The sequence below is a fragment of the Lytechinus variegatus genome, chromosome 1, assembly GCF_018143015.1.
Source record: "Lytechinus variegatus isolate NC3 chromosome 1, Lvar_3.0, whole genome shotgun sequence".
Classification (NCBI taxonomy): domain Eukaryota; kingdom Metazoa; phylum Echinodermata; class Echinoidea; order Temnopleuroida; family Toxopneustidae; genus Lytechinus; species Lytechinus variegatus.
In genome coordinates, this window is record NC_054740.1 from 37638799 (window position 1) to 37661101 (window position 22303).

The following is a 22303-nucleotide window of genomic DNA, read 5'->3' on the forward strand; positions in this document are numbered from 1 at the left end:
TTAGCTCTTGGTTGGGGTCTTTAACATTTGAGCATTTGTGATACCATGAAGTAACAAATTTGTTTTTGATAAATTACCAATGCATTTCATTTTTTTCATTGTGTAAAAGATGAAAAGCTTCTCATTTGTGTTCATATTTTTGTGTACCGGTACATGATTGTAAGTTAAAAATAATTTGCCATTTTTTTAAATTTCTTCTTTTGAATAGGGAACCTCATGCTCAATTCCCTCGAGAGAAATTACCTTTCAAGGTAGAGGGCCCTCCAATGAGAGGACCAAGACCTGAAGGAGTTTTGCCACGTGGTGCAGAAGGCTTCAACCCAAGAAATGGTCCAGCTTTCAGGGGACCAAGACCAGATATGCCCCGCCCCATGGGACCAGATGGGCCACGCCTTATGGGACCAGATAGACCACGCTCCATGGGACCAGATGGGCCACGCCCAATAGGACCAGATGGACCACGCCCTATAGGACCAGATGGACCAAGATTTATGCATGGACCAAGAGGTCCTTCGGACATGCCCAGATTTGGATCTCAAGGAATGGGACCTAGAATGCATCCAGATGGCCCAATGCGTGGGCCTGGTAATCAGTTTCAACCCAGGTCCAATAGTCCACCTGTTTCTTCTGATATGCAGAGACCACCAATGAGTGGACCCGCTGTTAGTCTTCCAGGTAGCGTCTTGTCAAATATAGGCAATTTAGGCAATTTCCAGCAGCTTGTGCAGAGTGTTAGCCAGCAAGTGCTAAATAACATGAGAAACCAGCAACAAACACCAGGACAGATTCCAGCTCAAAGTCTCATTCGATCTGCCTTACAAACCATGGGAGTGAGGGGCAATGTGCCAAACAATCTTGTACAAGCTGCTCAAAATAATTTGCTTGATCAGATGAAGTCAATGCCAAACGTGATGAGGATGAGGATGATGAGACCTCAACAAATGGAGAGAGCACCAATGCCGGAGGGTTCTCTTCCTCCTCAGCGCATGCCTTATGCCAGAATGCAAGCACGTCCATCTATGTCAATGGCTGGGATGCCACCAAACAGTATGGCACCTGGAATGCAACAAGGAGCTCAAGGAATAGGATCAGCACCGAATTCTGATCAGCAAGGAGTTCCCATCCAAGGCATACCTCCACGTGGGATGCCCATGCAAGGGATGTCCCAACAAGGTATGCAACCAGGAATGCCACTGCAAGGTGTGCGGCCAGGAATGGCACCACAGGGAGTGCGACCAGGAATGCCTCCCCAAGGTGTGCTGCAACAAGGAGTGCGCCCAGGAATGCCACAACAGGGTATGCTGCCACAAGGAGTGCGTCCAGGACTACCACCCCAAGGTACGCCTTCCCAAGGAATGCCTCCCCAAGGGATCCCACAGCAAGGAATGCCAATGCAAGAAGTTCGTCCAGGAATGCCGCCACAAGGAATTCCATCACAAGAAATGTCTCAAGGTATGCATCCTGGGATGATGCCTGGTTCACAAGGTCCCATTAGGATGCAACAAGGAGGTCCAGGTGGCCCAGGATTTTTACCTCAAGGGATGCCGGGTGATGGCATGGTCAGACAACCTCAACCTGCAGGTATGCCATCTGATGATTAACCTCCTCATTCTCTAAGGGAAAAGGGACTTTATTATTCAGTATTCACACAACACATTTCAAGTGAAATCCAAGCCAATTTTTTGGGGGGCATATATGTTGCAATGGGAGGACACTTGATTTACAAGCAATATTTTGTGCATGTGCTTTCGCTCTAGACTTGCTTGGAATCACTTTTTTTTCTACCTCAAGGTTGCCCGAGCGTTATTTAAAAAAAAAAATTAGTAAATATAGTCATTTTATCTTGGTTTCTGTTTATATGCAGTTTATTGACTTTAAAAAAATTTGGTGTAATTAGCAAGAAAGAAATTTTGTTTTAAATAAACTTTTGAAATAAAGAAGTTGAAAAGTATGAATTCATAATCATAAGTATGTTTTCTGTTTTGTATTTTACACTACTATTTGTTTTTGCATGGTAGGCCAACAAGGTGATACTATGGAATTGGTTTGATATGAAAGTCTTTTTTAGAGATTGAAAGTTTTGCAGATTACGCTCCTCAAACAAATTTCTATGAAAATCACAGTGAAATTCTGGAGGAACTCCCCCCCCCCACATCAATTTGATTAGATCCCTTGAGAATTTTACCATAGCTTTTGTGAGTTTTGTTCTTATGAGAGCATAGATTATTATTCCATTATGATACATGGAATGGATAAATTGGCAATGGAAGTGACTTACCATACCTGCCAACTGTTCCTATTTTTGAGAATTAAAAGGGAAATTGCCATTTTAACCTTGGGAGCGTTTCATCAACATTTTTTTGTCCAACAAGATGTCAGATCTGACAATTTCCCTTGGTTGAAAAGCATTTTTACTATGGTAACTGTCGGATAAGACTCCTTTCCTGAAACGCTCCCCATGTCTTATTTCTGTGAAAATGTATGTGTTGTGATGAATAGGAAATTCAAGAATGTTCCATTTTGGAGGGGGGGTTTGAAGTAATTTGTTCCTCTTTCCTGGCTGCCAGGGCCGGCATGTATGTAGCACGCAAGTCGTCTAGTCATGTTATCTTATATACCATTCCATAGTAATATACTCATGATGTTATTTGCAATAATCGCCCAACAGCTCCTGTTCTGGACATCACCTCCCTATTCTCCAAGCTGGTGTCCTCTGGGATCCTGAAGGAGCCGCTGAAACCAGCCTCCCCCGCTCCTGATCAGACTGCTACCCCTGCAGCTGCCCCTGTAGAGAAGGCCAAAGAGGACGAGGCAGTGGCAGAGAAAGATGATGAAGACTCACAGGATGTGGAGGATGATGGCATCTTTGACATTCCAGAGATTTCACTCAAAACTGATGAGCTCAAAGTGTAAGTATTCATTTATTTCATCCATTTCCTCAGACTTTTAGTAAAAACAGGAATGTCACTCTTTAGACTACCATAGCAAACATGTTTTTCATGTAGGAAGGAGATCATTCAAGTCTTTTCAAGATGATTTGTAGACATTTTTTATCAAGCCTATCATAATTCTAATTGTAGTGATGATCACAGAATAGATTATAATAGAATTCATCAAAATGACCATCCAACTGTTTCCATTGTTGTCTTGCGGTGTCTTCATGAATAGTTTTTTTTTTCTTTTTCTATTCACAGACGACATCCTGGAATCATCAAGCGCATGTCCAGTGGGATGCAGTGCACCTCCTGTGGTCAGCGCTTTGTCATTGCTCAGATGGACCGGTACCGCAAGCATCTTGACTGGCACTTCCGGCAGAACCGCAAGAAGCAGGATGGCAACAAGGCCACCACCTCTAGGAAGTGGTACTATGAGGTGGACGAGTGGCTGGACTATGAAGAGATCAATGACATGGAGGATGGTGAGTTGATAATAAACACAGGTCGATCCATGTAAACTGGTCCTCTATTGGTGTCACTATTGAAGCTCTTATTTTGGCTAAACGAGTGCATTAGTTGAGTTACTTTTGAAGGTTTCCATGGCGAAGAAAAGGTGAAGTGGTTTCCACAGTATACCATGTATTCATCAATGAAATTTGAAGTACACATTACAGAATCACTGTAACGACATCCTGTCATAAAAAGTACAAAATTGCACAGTTTATGCAAGCCTTGTTGCATTTCTGCTACAGTGCACCAACTTCTGAGCCCCAGGTTGTAAAAAAAGTTGGGAAAAACTGAGGATTAGTTGAGGGATTCTTGAGTGAATGAAAGGTATGTGGTTGTGAGGTAATTGATGGTAGGGATCAGAATATTGCATAACTTTGCAAAAAGATGTGTAAAACCAAGAAAAAACATTAGTGAAATTTTGCAAAAAATGTACTGATCTACATGAACAATTTTTTTGGAGTAGGAAAGCATTGGGTGTGTATGTTTAAGAGTCATCTTTTATAATTCCATCAGTAGTTACTATTTCTTCAAGAAGAGTAAGCAACAACAAATAAAAAGATTTTCTTATGAACCAACCATTTTAAATGTAAATGTTTTTATGCCTCCACCCATAATAGGTGGTTGCCATTGGCATTATGTTTGGGGTTCGGCTGTCCATCTGTCCCTTTCTTGTTCTTGTAACAACTAGGGAACTGTTTGAGGGTTCAATGCCAGTCATGGCTCATGTATGTATATAGGGGATGCAATAGTCTGATATGATTTTTAGGGTCATTAGGTCATACCGGAGAATATCTTGTTCTTGCAATAGCAAAAGAAGGTTCGAGCATTCAACTAGAATCATGTAGGCCTCATAGAGGGCCATTGAACTGATAAGATTTTGGGGGTCATGAGGTCAAATGTCGTACATAAAATCATCTCATTCTCACACCTGCTTCATGAATGCATATGCATGTGAGGATGACCTGAGTAGATTTAAGGGGCCACAAGGTCAAAGGTCACAGAGTTCATTATTTGAAAAAAAATCAGAAGTTCTTGTCTGGCATGGATCGATTTCAAATTTCAACTGTGTGCAAATAAGATTTCATCTACATGTACTTTTATTTTCTAGATTACTTTGAGTATAAATTAATCATCATCCTCATCATCTATATATCTTTATAACTTTACAGCCCGAAGTACCTTTTTTGAAGAGCAGGCGCAAGAGTTTGCTGACCGAGAAAGAGGCCCTTCTAGCGTGCCTGTTACAACAGATTCCAGTGATGAGGTAAGGCAATCCAGACTATGGCAAAAATATAGATATGGTAACTGATTTTCTGAAAATGAGGAGATATATTCTGTTGTTAGATGACAAAGTGGCTCCTTACTTTGAAATTATATGACTAGTTGGGAGGGTACATGTGATTGAACTTTGATTCGGCCTAGCACGTAGATTTACTAATGTCAAGTGATGAGTGATTCACAATTAAGATTTACAATCAATGGTTAGATGTAAAACACATCACTTTGAGTGTCACCCCTAAATGTTTGATTACGAGCATGCTCATGCTTTCTTAGTCTCGATGGGCCACAAGGCATGAATATCATAGCCAAGATTAGTAGCTCATGGTCATACTTTTTGTAACCCTATGGTGAAAAACAAACAACAACTGATTAATCTCGTTATTCTCTGTTCACTTCTGCACAGTTTTGCAAGATATGCAGAGAGAGCTTTGAGCAGTTCTTCAACGAGGAGACCGAGGAATGGCACTTCCGTGATGCGATCCGTGTTGATGGCAAGGTAAGGCTTATGAGAAGTATGGCCTTGGGTTTGACTGCAGGATGTTAACTCTCTTTTTGCGTGGGCCTGTAAACCCCATCTGTGTTGCATTATGGTCTTTCTTTCTAACCATGTATGATTTGAGTACCAGTGTGCAGCTCGTTTGCAAAATACTCTCGCAGCAATTTATCATGACATTTCCAACAAAACCTTTGCCCTGTTATATTTTATTTGGTTATAGCAGTGTATGCATACGTATATTGGCTTACACAGATGAGTAGACAAGCTTTTCATTGATTTAAAGGCTTGATAATCTGAATAGAAAAAGCCATACAAAAGGGTAAAAGAAAAGAGGTATTTTTGACCTGGCTCCAGTGTATTTGATCAAGCTTTTCTATCACATGGGTGCAATATGAGTCATAGCTCCTACAGGGCTGCCAATTAGTACTGATTTTCAGTATTTAGTGCTGAAAAGTGAGAAGAATACTGATAGTTTCATGTAAGATACTGAATATTCTAAGTTTCAGTTGTATGTGTAGTCCTATGGTGTTTTTTGAAAATACTAATTTTCTCACCGAAATACTGATTTTCAGCTTCAAAAATACTAAAATGTTCCTTTTCAGGTTGGCAGCTCTGCTCCTAACAATAAACCTGAACCGGGGTATTATCCATGAGGGGGGTCTAATATTGCTTACAATATCCCCTGCCCCTCCCTCTTTCATTTAACTTCCTGGTTATTGTTTTCTCATGAAGGTGTATTGATTTTGTTGACTTTGAAAGAATGTAAATAAGTATGTTTTGGAAAGTGAATGTACCCATGGAGGTGCCTCCTTAGTGGGTCCTAATTTAGGGGAATTTACATTACATATTAAATAGGTCAATAAACACTGATCGCGCTCTCCTTGAAATATGTGTAGGATAGAGTGAACGCATATTAATCGGATATACTATGTATGAGTATGTAAAATTCTACAGTATGCCAAGAATTACTGGAAACTTGAAAAATAGAAAACAATGTATTGTAGGGGGAAAACATGGTTGTGAAAGAAATAAACGAATGAAACAGGTCTCAAGATGAGCAGTGTTGTGAACGAAATCCACAGAGATTTAAGCTGACTTCAATCACAATAAGTAAAGCTGTGCAAAATGGACAATTTTTTTTTGAGCTGATTTATGTACTAAACTCTTAGCAGGAATCTGAATGGACGGAATGTGCCGCTTTTCCAAAGTGCTACAAAACGGCTTAAAAAGTGAGAGAAAATGGGAGAGAAAACAGCAAGTTGTTCACTGTGAATAGATCATTCATTTTCAAATCTGGTACTGTAATTCAGAATAACTACATATAACTACATTAAAGGGAAAAAAAACCTTTATGCACTTTGGTGATGGCAATGGTGGTGATTTTTTACCTGATTGCTATTAAAGAAAGCATGAATGCAAGCAACCAGTGGTCCGATGGCTGAAGATCCTCTCAATAGATCTGGTAATGAGGATAATGCCTTACCAAAGGGCACTAGCGCGCCAAGTGGGAATCAGATTCACATTGCACGAAATTGTATTTATTTAATTTTGATGGAAGTCTGCACATCGCCTGTCATTTGCTAATTGGTACAATAAACCTATCCTTAGTACATGTTTTGGATATGTTCTTCATGAATACAGACAAGTCTGCTTAAATCGAATCCCTTGACACCCAACTCCATAATCTGTTTGATAAATCCCTAATTAATCTGTTTATTTTCATATTCCAGACCTTCCATCCGAGCTGCTATGATGATGCTAAAGATGTGAGTATAAATCTTAATTTTGTTCAATGTTTGATAATTGTGATAGATGTGAACACTTCCTATTAAGTCCATGGGACAGGAGAGTCGTTTGAAACTTTTAGACAATGGAAAGGAATATTATTGTTGCTTTTTATAATATCCCATTAATGGAAATGGATAAAGGTGGCTTCATGAATGAAAACTTATTTTTCTTTTGCTCTTTTTAAAGATATATTTGTTATGAAATCGACATAGAATGGGTACAAGGAGATGTAATTGATATCTATGATTGATAATAATTTATTGAGTATATATGGTTTGCTTATTGTGGAATTGATTACCGTATATTATTTTCATATAGGGGAAAATGTTTTGATGTCACATTGCTAAGATGAAAGACTACTTGAAAGTTTCATAAAATTGAAATTGATTGTAATTTTAGTTTAATTTTTATATATGGTTGCTTATTGTAGAATTGATTATATGTTTTGTTAAAGCGGGAAAATATTTGTTCAACATTATATAGCCAAGATGAAAGTTTCCTGAAATTGGAAATGGCATTTATTCTTGCTGTGAGCACTCTTTTGATTCTCCAACTTCTGTTGTTTTTCTTTCCAGTCTTCTGCTTTCCTTGACGCATCCACTGATGACCTACTCAGTCCCCCTCTTGTAAGGACCAGGAACTCATTCAGTGGCACTCCGGTTAGTCCTGGTGCTAGTGGTGCTTCCTCAAATCCTTTATTAGTTGCTCCAGGCAAAGTGAGTTGGGATGCTGTATTAAAAACAGATGGCAAAGCAGCATCCAAAGCTGGTGCTGCTATCAAAGCTGAGCCGAAGACGGAAGCAAATCCGGAAGTGAATCCGGTTGAGGAAGGAAAATCAGGCGAGGAAGCTTCAAAGGCTTCAGACCTGGTAAAGATCAAGGTGGAGCCAGAAGAACCGATGGAATCCATACCATCAGTTGAGGAAGCGAGTGACAACAGTGGGACTGAAGTCAAGATCGAACCATCATCAAGAACTATAAAATCAGAGCCAGGGGTTGAAGAAGCCAAGACAACATTACCAGTTAAACAAGAAACAGGAGTAGATAGTGCAGTCTCCCAAACGTTAGTAGAAAAGGAACAATTGAGGAAAGAGGAAGTGAAGACATCATTAGCAGATCCTAGGGGAAAGTCGTCACCATTGCCATTCTTGGAGGAAATTACTCCAGAGCCAATGGAAACAGAATCTGCTGTACCGGAAACTGTGCCTGCTGTACCTGATGCTGTGCCAGCTGTTCCTGATATTGTGCCAACTGCAGCAATGGATTCACCAAAGACTGATGCTGTGCCAGTTGCAACTGATTCACCCATTACTGCGATGCCAATACAGGTTGTTTTGACAACACGTACTGAATATGCCGAAGGTCCAAGGGTAATTCCTTCAGACCATGTTATGCCAACCGAAGAGCCAGCTGATATTGCAACGGAAGCAGTAGCCATCACGCCTTCTGGATCAGGAGATGCAGCTGTAGCCTCCGATCCACCGGTTCAGCCCCCTGCAGATGATGGGCATGCCCCTAAAAAATTGCCTTTGAGCGAAGCTGTGGCCACACTCAGGGGGTCTGAAGAGTCTGCGGACCCCCCTGTACTTGAGGTGGAAGCCCCGCTATCAAGCACCGGTCAAGGTCAGACAGAAGACACTGCTCAGTCCTCCCAAGGCATCTTTGAGAAGTTGACGCCTCCGCCCGCGCTCAAGAGCATGGAAAGTGAAGAGTCCGAACCAAATGCTACTGGGGAACCTCCTGCAGAGAGTTCTGCCGGTGGTGGAGATACTAATCAAAATGCTGGAGAAAATCAAGAAAGCAGTACATGAATATGAAATAACTCTTTTTGTGGTTTCCACATTTTAAGATGTAAAAGAATATGAATGAATGTTCGTCCCTTATCATGAATTGGCCATTTTCCACATAATTTGATCCGAATTTTACACTCAATAAAGCCAAATTAGATAGGTAGCTTATTATTTTTTGTTATTGAATTATGCCATTCATGAATGGCATGTTAATTGTACAAAAATTATTTTGGACAAAGGGAATTGAGATCATAAAATGCTGAGGAACATTTTATTACTCTTAATCACTTGTCAGCTTTCTGTGTATTAATTCATCACTTCTCATGGTATGTATTTTGTAAAGTCAGCAAGACATTTCGGTTTCAGTGAAATTGTCAATGAAATGAAGTGGTTCCATTTAGTGGTTTAGATTAAGGTGGGTTATTAAAGCTAAATGAAAGTAGTTGCAGTAAAACACTGATTTCATGAGAAAGTCTGTAAAACCAAGGTTAAGTATTACTATGTCATCGTGGATCTAGATCTGGTACAGTTACATAAACTGAACTTTATGAAATCATAAAATCTAAGCTGAAAAACGATCACCCTGAGGATCGCCAACACAGAAAGGCACACGTGGGACAGTGTATGTTATTATTGCAGGAATAAAGACCTGACGAAGTGCCCGAATCAGCGCTTATTTCTCAGCAATTACACAATTTCTTCCAGAATCCTTTGGCACATATTTTTTATTCATACAAACAGGCACTTGGGTGGTCATTATATTGGATTCTGTAAAAAGTCATATTGAGATGTTACCACAATTGGCATTTATCTTTTGAACAGTGCAATGTTGCACACAAATGAGGAATTTCACTTTGGAAGAAGTTAAAAAGAATTTAAATGTAATTAGCAGAGATGACGAAATTGTAATTCTATCTATTTTTCTTTGAAGTTGGAGATCTGTATTTAAAAAGAGGCACTTTTTTCTCAAGAAAGCACATGTCACAGTATGTTTATTGCTTTGGTGATGGGTTTTTGACTGATTGGTAGGGAAATATGTAGATAATCATTGGTTGTTTCATTGGATAACCCTTTTTATCGGATTGGTTGGTTTAGGCAAGTCAGTGATTAAAGGGAAAGTCACGATGAAATCATTGTGAGCTGTTATCTTCCTTCATGCCTCTACAAGGAAGAATATTATAGTACAATAGGTCCTCTGCAGCAGTATGTGCTCATGTTCAACTGTAACCAAAAACAGCTCAAAAGTTTGCTGAACATTCATGTGTAGTCCTATACATGCATTTCTGTGTATAGAGAGGGTGACTCTGAGTAGAATCGAGTTGATATCTTATAGATGTTTTGATTCAAAATTTTAACACTATACAACATGAACTCTCATAAACATTGTTATACTATAGTCAACATTTCCCAAGTAGTTTCTTCATTTAAGTCAATTCCACTTCTTGAACTGAAATGTAGCTTTAAGAATAGTTCTGACCACCCCCTAAAATGTGTCTTTATCCCTGTCCCCCCCCCCCCTCCTGCTCCCCCTGATTCATCTGTACCACATGTAGGGATTGTAATCTTTTTTTTTTATTTGCAAATCCATCTCGGCCTTTGCAAATTAGTTCATGATGTTCATTGCAGGGGATTTTTTGCTGGACAATAAAATTTATTTGGACATCCCTTGAGATTGTAGACAAGGAATAGTTTTCTCATGATAGTCCTATTTTCCATGCTCTAATTTAAAAACAGTAACTCGTTCTGATTGATTCCTTTTGCTTAGATCACTATTTAAAATCAATGTATGTTATTCATATTCATTACATAATTGTAATTTCTTCTTTTAAATACCAAATTTTATGTAAGTTTCTTTTATGTTGATGCTTTGGGATTAAAAAAAGACATTAATAAAAAAATAAATATAAAAAAATGAAATAAAAAAGAAAAATTGTAAAGTATAGTCTTTATATATATATTATGTTCTCATCCTTTTTGTGTATGTCATTTTAAAGGAATTTTTTACAGAATCCTAACTTGTTTTACTACATTTCATTTCTTGATTTTTTCTTCATAATTTCAGGTCATCAAAAATGCTTCTTTCATTGGACATACCTATCATCATTGATATAAAAAAAAAAAACCTTGTTAAAATGTTGGGGTTTTTTGCTTGCTTGTTTGTGTATTTTATTCAGATTTGGTTCATCAAGTTTATTCTAAGATGAATGCATCAAAGAACAGTATACTATATATATGTCAATTTAAATGTCTCATCCATCTAATTTTGAAATCATTCAAGTGCTTTTTGTTTGATTATTAGAAAGATTAGAACAGCTATAGTTCATTACCTGATATGCACCAGGGCACTTGTCATGGAGATCCCTTCCGCTTGTGACTCGATCTGCATAATGTTGGCAGAGAGACTAAATTCACATGAAATTATTTTTATGACTCGTTTATGCACTTCAGTTTTATGAGAATGATATTCAGAACTTGCACAGGATTTGTATTGACATGTATTCAGAGTTTGTGTGTAGTTTTATTTTGTTAGATCAAATATTCTGTGTATTTAGGCCTTGGCAATAGTAACAATGTATTGTCGGGTCGTATTCGGCTTGGTTTCCTGTGTAGTAAATGATCAAATTTGGATCGTTTTCAGTCCTTCAATAGATTGAGAGTAATAAGAGTGAAATTTGTGATTGATCTGAAATTCTGAATCTACCGAGTGTCCTTTTCAAACAGGGCCCCAGATGAAAAATTACATGTAGTCTCAGAACGAGTTGAAAAATGATTATCTTCTGAATTTGTATATTTTGAGTGCCATATTTCGATGTTCATTGACTGGGGTCCTGTAGCATAAGTGGATACCGTTAATGATTACAATTTACCTCATACACATGATTTATCATGTAGGCCCTAAATACGTTTACATTGATATATATTACACTTATTGATGGTTATTGATATGTTCTGCTGCTGCGTGTGTTTCCGCTGCTAAAATATGACAATGTATGTTTCATTTCCTTTCACTTTGTTGTAAACAATATTGTATTGGAATCAGTGAGAAATAAACTCTCATAGATATATTTTTTATGTATTTTGAAGTCTTATATGCACTTTTGTTTTTCATTCTTCATGTTTCATTTTTTCCCTTGTCATTACTCATTTTGTGTCTTTACTTGTAAGGCTTTTTTTAATTTTTTAAATTTGTTTTTAATTTGATTCAATTCATATAGCTTTAGCAGAAACATTTTCATCAGAAACATATGCTATATTTTCAATATGAATATTGATTTAACAAAAAATACTGTATTTGCTATGATTATTGTAATCGTTTTACAAACTTTGATTGTACGAGACAGAGATGAGATTATGGGTATAACTGTTAATCAAAGACTGAATGAATGCTTACTGTGAAATAGGTAGCACTTGTTGGGTTTGCTACCTTGTGTATGAGTGTAAATACTTATTAACACAACAATAAATCCTGGAAAACATTTGAAATATATTCACTTTCATTTGTTTTATTACTTTGTTTTGTTGTAAATATACATGTAGTATATTTATCATGGGAGTGTCGTCAATTGATGTCAGTAATTTCAGTGATGTTGCTGCTAAATTACATCAGGGTCCCTTAACGCAAAGGTTAGCTATTAATCGTACGCTTGATTTTTACGATTGATTGTACATTGTAACCTATGCAATCAATCGCAGAAAAATGTGTCAATGTTCACTGGTAAGCTTTGTGTTACGGGACCCTGATTTGTTTGATAAGAGTACAAGTAACTGACAACGTACACCTAATAGAAAAACTCTCGTGAATATTATAAGGAGTAGGGGCGAGAGAGAGAAAACCAGGATGGACTATTCCATAGAATGATCAACCTTTTTGTACGTCCGACTCCCATTTTTCTCAAGTCTTACTTCACTTCATAAACTGACCAATCCTTTAGTACAGGCCGCGGCTGTCGAAATAAACAAACCAGCGACAGAAAATTTTATGAAGGTCCCACACGTAGGGGGTTGGACGTACATATTTTATGGAATTGCCCAGAGGCAATTATAAAAGAAAAAGTAGAGAGGAAGAGAAAGAGGGGTGGAATGAGGGGAAAGGGAGATAGAAGAGAAAAGAGAGTGGTGGGGATGAGAGGGGGGGGGGAGAAAGCAGGGGGCGGAGAATGTTTGTGAGAGGGGGGGGGGAGTGAATGATCATTGATCATGAGGGAACGGAGAGAGAGGGGGAAGAAAGAAGTCGGAATTTGCTGGGGAGGGGTGTAGCATAGTCGGCGGAAGCGGGGGGGACGTGTCCCCCCCTAAATTTGAGGAGGGGGGGACGGTCCCCCCCTAAATTTGTAGTTGATGACCTTTTTTTTTTTTTTTTTTTTTTTTTTTTTTTTTTTGCTTGTCAATTTATTTTCCTACGCGTCCCCCCTAAAATTTTTAGGTTGAGAACCGTTTTTTTTTTTTTTTTTTTGCTCGTCAAATTTTTTTCTTGGGTTGTCCCCTCCTAAAATTTTTGGCTTCCGCCGCCAATGGGGTGTAGAATGAGGGATAGGGCGAAAATGGAGGGTGGGGAATGAGGAAAGGGGGAAGATGGATAGGGGGTGTAAATCAAACAGTTCGAACTTCAACAAATATTGTTGTTAACGTTACTTGAAAGAATAGTTTGCATCAAAATAAAATACGATGTTCGGGAATGTTCGTCTTCAAAAGCCCCCTAACAAAAAGTGTATATGGTATGAGTGGGGTTGACGATGTGTTCTTCATGATTTTACCATTATGTTGAACCTGCACACTTCATTTGTGGGGGGAGGCGGGGAGCACGAGTGTGTTTCTGACTAAGCCCGGTTAACCCCACCCCCCCCCCAAAAAAAAAAAAAGAGTATTGTAAACATCATAATTCAAAATTTTCAACAAGAAGACTCTCTAAACGGTAATTCTTACTGACCGTCACCTACCCATGGGCGGAAATCTCGGGGGGGGGGCGGTGGGCATGTCCCCCTACTCAAAATAGTAGGGGGACACAATATCAAATATCCCCCTACTATTTGTGGTCTTTTATGATGGTAATAGAAATACATCATTCAAAATCGAAATAAAACATGTATTTTAGGACGAGATGGGATGATAACGTTTTTCTTTCTTTCTTGTTTGCTTTTTTTTTGTTGTCAAATTTATTTTCGTCGAAATGACCCTAAATTTGGGGTAATACAATTTTTTATTATTATTTTTTTTTTGCTTGTCAAATTTTCTAGCCCCTTGTTCTCCTACCATTTGGGAGAGATTTTCGCCCTTGCAACTACCCCCCCCCCCCCCCCACAGTCCCTCGATCAAATCGTCATAATTGATATAAAGGTTATGATAGTTGTGATATAACCATCGTGCCTTCGATAATTTAGCTTATTTATCAAAGATGGGAAAACAAAATCGCCTTATCTTTGAACCCGGAAAAACCCAGTGTATTGATATGCATCTCGTCACGGGGAAAACCCACGATGTGAATAAACGCATATAAGAAACGTGTGTTACACTAATTCCATGTCGAGATGTCGCCTTATGAACTTTCTGTTCATAATGGGAGAACAGGATTGATTCATGGGCGACTTTACCTCACTTGTCACCCCCCTTTTCACTGTTCTACTCTTCACTGGACCCAATGGCAGACCCCCCCCCCACTTTCCCCCTCCCTTAATCCCCTCTATCTGTATCAGTCTCGAGGGTTTTTTTTTTATCTTTGTATTCCTTCCACTCTCAACTTCAATTTATTCCTCTGTCTCTATCTCTCTTACATGCCCCCACTTCCTTACTCTGTCTGCCCCTCCCCCTTTTCTCTAAATGTCTTTTCCTCTTCGTCCCCTTCTCTCTTGCATGCCCTTAATTCCTTACTATGTCCGCCCCTCCCTTTTTTCTCTTTTTGTCCCTCCCTCTCTGTCTCACGCCCCTAATTCCTTACTCTGTCCGCCCCCCTTTTTCTCTATGTGTCTTTTCCTCTTCTTCCCCATCTCTCTTGCATGCCCCTAGTGCCTTACTCTGTCCGTCCCTCCTCCTTTTCTCTGTGTGCCCCCCTCGCTGTCTCCATCTCTCTTGTACACACCTAATTACTTACTCTGTCCGCCCCTCCCCCTTTTTCTCTCTGACGGTCTTTCCCTCTCTCTTGCACGCCCCTAATTCCTTACTCTGTCTCCCCCTTTTCTCAATGTCTCTCCCCTCGCTGTCTCCATCTCTCTTGCACGCCCCTAATTCCTTACTCTGTCCGCCCCTACCTTTTTTTCTCTCCGTGTCTCTCCCTCTCTGTAGCACGCCCCTTATTCCTTACTCTGTCCGTCCCTCCCCACCCCCTTTCTCTGTGTGTCCCCCCTCGGTGTCTCCATCTCTCATGTACACCTAATTCCTTACTCTGTCCACCCTTCTTTTTCTCTGTGTGTCTCTCCCTTTCTCTCTCCATCTATTTTGCACGCCCCTAATCCTTTCTCTGTCCTCCCCCTTTTTCTCTGTGCGTCTCTCTATTGCTGTCTCCATCTTTCTTGCTCGCCCCTAATTCCTTACTCTGTCCACACATCCCCCTTTTCTCTGTGTGTCACTCCTTTCTCTCTTGCACGCCCCTAGTTCCTTACTCTGTCCCCTCCCCTTTTTCCTCTGTGTGTGTCTCTCCCTCTCTCTTGCTAGTCTGCTGGGCAAACCCTTCACTCGAAATAAGGGTCTGAATGTGCAGCCTACTCATGCCTTGTGTACTGAAGGCTCTCTCGTATTGGAACAGCAAGTTTTCTATGTGCTAGTCTTTGCGTGGAGGCACACTTGTTGATCAAAGTTCCAATGAGGGTCTGTGCCTGCAGACTACTCTCTTGCACGCCCCTTATTCCTTACTCTGTCCGCCCCTCCCCCTTCTCTCCCTCGCTGTCTCCATCTCTCTTGCACACTGCTAATTCCTTACTCGCGCCGCCCGCCCCCCTTTCTCTGTGTGTCTCATCTCCGATTCTCTCTTCTTCCACTTTCCATTTCAATATCACCCCTTCTTTCTCCATACCAACTATCTCACACATAGTGTACTTGAGTCATTTAAATTAAAAAAAAAGTATTGAGATTAATCATAGATTAATTAAACAGAAATTAATTTTAACTAGAATTTTAATTCGTCATGAGGACGAATTAGGTGATCTGTCTCTGATTTGATGAACACGAAGACAATCAGCATGTTTATTGAGATAAATATGATCATCATGATGAAAACTGAACTTTTCTTACGAAAAGAATATGTTGAATACTCTTGAAAAAGAGGGAAATGAGAATATGTGAAATACATGTAGGTGTAGGCGATACACATCGTACATGTTATAGGCTTATTAAAAACGATTTTAATCTACTTAATTGTGCAATATTTGAACTTATATACCTTGTAATGGTGATTAAGGAACATTTGCGAAATGTTGAAAAGAAAAAAAAGAAAAAAAATTTATGTCCACTTTTGGGTTCGAACCGGGGACCCTAAGGACGCAAGTCTGATGCCTTACCCATTGAGCTACACGCTTCCCATAGACTTTACACATAAGCAAAACAAGAAGATCTGAAATCCAATTTTGCAAGTGAAATACGGGCATGATCCCGGCATCTGATCGGAAAATGGAGACCACATTTGCGATAGCTTACAATCTCAGCTACAACATACTCAAAGCTCAGAGAAAACCAACAAACAGAAATGGAGATATGGCTCGCGAAATAGAGGAATGTAAAATCCAGTTTTGAGAAAAAGTCATTTCCCATAGAGATTGCACACAAAATGAGCGAAAATGACATGCCTCTATAACTTGCCATTTTTCAGGATGGTCCGATCCTTAAAATGTAAATATACCCATCACAATAGAAAGAGTATGTCCTCAGCTACAACGTAGAAAAAAACTGAGCAAAAATTGACCAATATTAACAGAGTTAGAGTCAAATTTGCATAATTACGATGACGTCATAAGTAGCAAAATGGGAATTTTGAGTTCCGACGCCATTTTGATGACGTCATAATAAAATTTCGGGTCAAATGTCACATGAAATCACATCTCCCATCCATACTCTATTCGAATATGAAAAAAAAATGGGGGTCAACGGACTACCTTAAGAGCTATAATGAATTTTGTATAGGCATGTTTTTGCACATATATTGTCTATGGTTAGTGCGCGCGCGCGCGCGTGCTGTAAACTTTGATGGAGGCTAATTCCTTTATTACTTGTCGTAGAAGGTTGATCAAGGTATCAAATTGTTCAGAATTATATTATCGGTGCATCGATATGAAAAAAATGGCGATCCTATGTTTTATAGTGCCGTTACGCGCGGGAACGCGCGCGTAACCGTGCGCGCGCGCAAATTTTTGAAATGCTTAAAATGACCTGATTCGTACTCTGTTTTGGTCAAAAAGTGATTTTGAGCATTTTAAAATTTTGACGCAAGCGTACGCGCACGTCGTGACCTTTACATGACCTCTGATGACGTAGGCAGTTGACCCTTGACCTGAAGTACATGTGATGTAAATATTGTTAATTTTTGATAATTGATAATGAAGATATGATTGATAATGTGATTTTACAAAATGGCGTCTAGATGACGTCATGATGACCTTTTGACCTTGAACTTGCTTTATACACATCACATGATAAGTCCCCATATCTGATGAAATTTTGAAGATAATTGATGATGTAGATTTGGAGATTTTGTGCTAACAAGAAAAGGGCGGAAAAATAAAAATAAATAAAGAAATAAAGAAAAAAGAAAATTCGTACGAAATTAATAGTTGATCTGTCAATTGACAGATCACCTAATCAATGTGTACATCAAAATAAATCATGTTAACAATGACAGATTTCGTAATTTACTTTACCAAAAAAAAACCCCGCTATAATGGGATATTGCAAGAAAATGTTTGCATTCAACTATGAATTTTTGTTGCAAGTTTACAACCTGTAGATAAATTATCACGATAGTTAATCAATTAGAACTTGCTGTTTCAAAAACAAGGCCAGCAACTGAGTGCAAATTTGCAATTAATTTCAAGACTTATGATTTGGGACCCAAAATTGAATTGTAATTGATAGCACGTTTCTGGCAACCTCCCATGATGCGCATCATTAATGTTTTTGTCAAATATTTTTTTCATTTATAATACTTACAACGTGTGTGTACAAGTACATGATTACTCTTTTCATTCATTTGAAAAACACCATCAAGCTATTTTCATGTTATAAACCTTACACGTAATCATTTCATCCATTTTACATCACAATTATGCTACAATTAACAGCTGTCAAATAATTATATAGATGTCTCAAAACGTGTGATTTTAGCAAGACTGCCGGGTGTTATTATGAAGTATGTTTTCACAGGGAATTTTGAATTCCATAATAATGATAATAATGATGATGATAATAATAATAATAATGATAATGATAATAATATTAATAATAATAATAATGATAATAATAATAATTCAATTCTTTATTCCATTTTTTAATCCCGTTCCATTTCTTTATTCCATTTCCATTCAAAACATAAAAAAGTGATATAAATCAGATAATTACAATACTACTAATAATAATAATAATAACAAGAATTATTATAATGATAATGAAAATAAAAATAATATGTTACATTCAATAAGGCTTGCATCTGCAAGATTTCAACAAATTAATTATATAAATTTCAGTCAGAATAAAAAATATGTAATCTATTATATACACATTAGCATGACAAAATAATGTAAAAAGTGAATCTCTAAACCCATCCAATATATACGACTGCTTATATCAATAATGATAAATGTGATTTATCCACTCTGTAGAGTGCTCAAGCCGCAAAAAGAAATTAAGAAGTGAAAAAAAAGGTTTTTAGAACATTTTTGAAAAACTCAACAGAGATATAATTTTTGATGTATTCAGGAAGTCTTTTCCATGGTATAGGGCACGCATGAGCACAGGATCTTTCCCATAAAGCAAAGGGATGAAAAGAGCTAGAAGGTATGTAATAATTGATAAAAGGAAGACTGTATGGGGGGGGCTGATCCACGAATCTTTAAAATCCTTAAAGTTATCCGATCCTTGATAGGGAGCCAGTCGAATTCAGAATTGGGGATAATATCCGGGGTAATAAGTGAGAATTTGTTTGACAATGTAACAGTGCAGCATTTTAATTGTTAACTGACTGCTTATATTAAATGTAACCTATTATAAATATACACAAAAAAGAAAACGACGAACTACCACGTATACAGTACCATGCACTTAAACGAAAATAACAATTTTCAGAAAATGAATTAAATTTTCGAATATGACTTTGCAATAATTCTAATTATTTATAAATTCGCATGATACTTATGCATGATAAATAGCTACGAAATTTACTTCTGTACATAGTTTTTTTTTTTTTTGGGGGGGGGGGCATACACTAATAACGTAAATTCATGAAAGCTAAGTTTTGATACAGCTTTTATTGGTAATCATTGTTGGTGCTCTGGGTATTTACAAAGATGATAGGATGTTAATCAACCTGAATAATTTCCGTTTTCTTCAAATTGTTTACTCAAGTAAATTCCACAATGTCTAGAAAACAAAGACAACACACTGAAGTTTTTCGATATGCACTCATCGGAGTAAAATAACAACACATCTGATCAATGAACAACTTCGGAACAAGATATATTTTGCGTGACTATATCGCTTCAATGTTTAGCTGGAATGATAAATGAATCGGATTCGTTGGAGGACAACATACCGAATAAACCCTCTTGTACCTTGAATGAATATTTAAGAAATAAGTGCCGAGTAACTGTATATAGAAATCGAGGATATTGTTGTTTGTTTGTTCTTTTGGGGGGTTAAATTAAATGCATTTTTATTGTCTAAATGAAAATAGAACGGAATTGAAACCCCAAGTAATTGGAATGGGAAACGATGATGATGAATGTTTGAAATATTTTATAAGGGAATAAAAAAAGTACGATTAATAATTTTACAAAAGTGTTCATTAAGAAAATGATACAAAGAATTTTTTGACGAATGAAGTTCTACTGGCTACCTCCACGTAGCCTCGCATTCAGATCAATGTGAGATAGATTCCCAATACCGTATGATGACAATGCTCTCGTGTTGTCGTCCAAATTGCAACCGCTGAACGTCAGCCTCTGCTGGGATGGGGCAATCCTCATTATTGTTTTGATTTGTTCCATTAAATCACCAACATTGGCGTTGGAGCTGATTGTGATGGTGGTTGTCTTTCCGCCGTTGATATTTCTCACAAAGACCTGGATCTGGTTGCCAGCCCGGGCCTGGGCCCTCTTCTTGGCCTCGTCTACGTCCTCCATCAGTGGACGGGACCTGGTGTCTGGTGAATGACGGTGGGATGGTTGTTTATATCCTCTGTTTTGGGAACTTGTACTCAGTTGTGGCTGATCATCTGTTCGAATGATTACAAAAATGAAACGAAAACTTCTGTCAGTGTGGTTCTTCTTTGTTTGGAAGTACACGCAGAGAGACTATTTATATACGTCTCTAAGAACTGCTTATTAGATATCATAGGCAAACATAATACATAGACAAGGATAGTGCTCCGGGAGGGAGTGGGGCTGCGATCGCCCCTATAAATGGGGATATGTGGGGATAAATAGGAATGCAATGGAAGATAAGTTAACGAGCGCCCAAAATAATGGTATAGGTCATTTAACTCTATTTACTCCCTGTTAATTAATCAAGGATAAAACAATTAGACAGCCCCAAGGTCGTAGGCTGGGGTGCACTGGGTGTACCTTCCCGCTGAGTTTTGACACTGGTAATTAAGCAAAACGAAATTTGTACCCTTCTGCTTTCAACAGCCGATTTTCCAAACGTTAGTTCCACCTCCCCAAGATGTGCACACCCCATACCACTTTAGTTCCACCTCCCCATGCTCAAACTAGCCTACGCCCTTGCGTCTCCACCAATCAAAATATCATGGCGTCGCCCTCTGACAGAAATAATCCCGACTAATAAGATTGGGAGGAAGCTAGCTTGAATATGGAGACAAAGACAAGAGTGATTCAGTTACCAAAAGAAATTATTTGCTAGAAGGTAAATCATAACTATATTATGTATCGAAATATTATATGGGAAAGAAAAATTTATGCTTATTTACTCCCACGTTTCAAAAACTTACAAAAACTGGAAAGTATTTTTTTCTTTGTTTTGATTTTCTGACATCATTCACTACATCATTGTGTTATTTTTGTATTTTGTGAAAATCAAGGTTTCTGAAAATGTATGTAGGCATAGCTGTGACGTCAGACGTCTTAATTGCAGTGTTCTTTATTTTGATTTCCCAACTATAATTACTAAAAATGATACCGGACAAAAGAGATTAAAGTGATCACCACAAAACAAAATCATTCCTTAGTAAATATCCCATGACAGTTGAGGTAAACATTAATGACAAGGTAATTTTCTTGGAATCGTCTAAATGTGAATATACACAATTTCTACCCATATACAAAATTATGGGAAGGATGAGAAAAAGAATGAGCTGAACATAGTGTTAACTTGACCTAGAACTACTATAGCTTACCACTTGTTTCACTGCCATTTGACCTGATCTCTGCCGCTATGCTGTTGATACGGTAAGCAACAGGGAGGCCGTTGATTCCTCCAGCTGGCAGGTTGTGGTCTTTGAGGCACTTGGCGCATCTGATACCTGGTGTTGTTCGTGGCTGCATCTCCAGGCATTCCCGGCAATAGGAATGTCCGCATGGTAGATAGCGGGCGTCCCTCATCAGGCTCAAGCAGAACGAGCATGAGAAGGTCTCCTTGACTTGGAAACCATGTTTCCCAAGTGACAGTTGATCACCTCTTCCGTTGTTTGAACTTGTACTGCTCCTCCTGCTGCTAGAGGCGCTACCTCTTCCGCCGAAGGTCTCGTTGATATCATCCACGAGGCTGTTTATGGTGAAGCAGCAAGGGAGACTTTCAGCACCAGAGTAGCCCAACTGGAATTTCTTCTTGCATTCTGAACAATTGATGCTTCCTCGAGGGTAGGTCGCATCAGCAGACCTCTTGAGACAACCACTACAATAGGTGTGTCCACAAGGAAGACTTCTGGCATCCTTGATACGATCCTGACATATGCTGCACTTCAGCATTTCTTCAAAGGGGATCGTATATCCGTTAGACATCTTTATAAAGGTGGATGGCTATTGAAGCGAATTCTTAAAAATGTTTTGTATTTTGTATTTTTTTTAGCTTCTTTAATGTTCAATCGAGATTTATCCGAAAAGTTGTTGTTCTTGAGAAGGCTGCTTTTGGAAATGAACAGATAATGGGCTGTGCCTTTCCTCTTATTATTAAGCTGTTTTTCTCTTCACATGCATATGGGCGCTATCGATTCGCTCTCAGAGCGCGCATATATATATAGGAAGAAGGCGGAGCTACTGAGTAGTGGGGGAATCCCCGATAAGTGAAAAATACCCAAATTCAATGTTGCGCATAACTTCTTGAAATGTAAATAGACTACACACTACCAGCAC

At 38.6% G+C, this 22303-nt stretch overlaps 2 protein-coding genes across 2 annotated transcripts in view; one reads left to right on the forward strand and one right to left on the reverse strand.

Annotated features, from left to right (window-relative positions):
- LOC121413253 overlaps positions 1–12288 on the forward strand; it is a 35481-nt gene extending 23193 nt beyond the window's left edge. Inside the window, exons 9-15 of the mRNA XM_041606013.1 lie at positions 209–1581; positions 2669–2909; positions 3195–3418; positions 4616–4710; positions 5131–5223; positions 6954–6989; positions 7587–12288. Of these exons, the coding sequence (XP_041461947.1) occupies positions 209–1581; positions 2669–2909; positions 3195–3418; positions 4616–4710; positions 5131–5223; positions 6954–6989; positions 7587–8822 (3298 nt within the window). The 3' untranslated portion in view covers positions 8823–12288. The remainder of the gene's footprint in view (positions 1–208; positions 1582–2668; positions 2910–3194; positions 3419–4615; positions 4711–5130; positions 5224–6953; positions 6990–7586) is intronic.
- A 6898-nt stretch (positions 12289–19186) lies between these two features.
- On the reverse strand, positions 19187–22115 carry LOC121413262. Its single transcript, XM_041606024.1, has 2 exons — positions 21349–22115; positions 19187–20208 (listed from the first exon to the last, which is right to left on the reverse strand). The coding sequence occupies exons 1-2, from the start codon at positions 21950–21952 to the stop codon at positions 19820–19822; spliced, it is 993 nt and encodes a 330-aa protein (XP_041461958.1). The 5' UTR covers positions 21953–22115; the 3' UTR covers positions 19187–19819.
- Between the last annotated feature and the right edge of the window lie 188 nt (positions 22116–22303).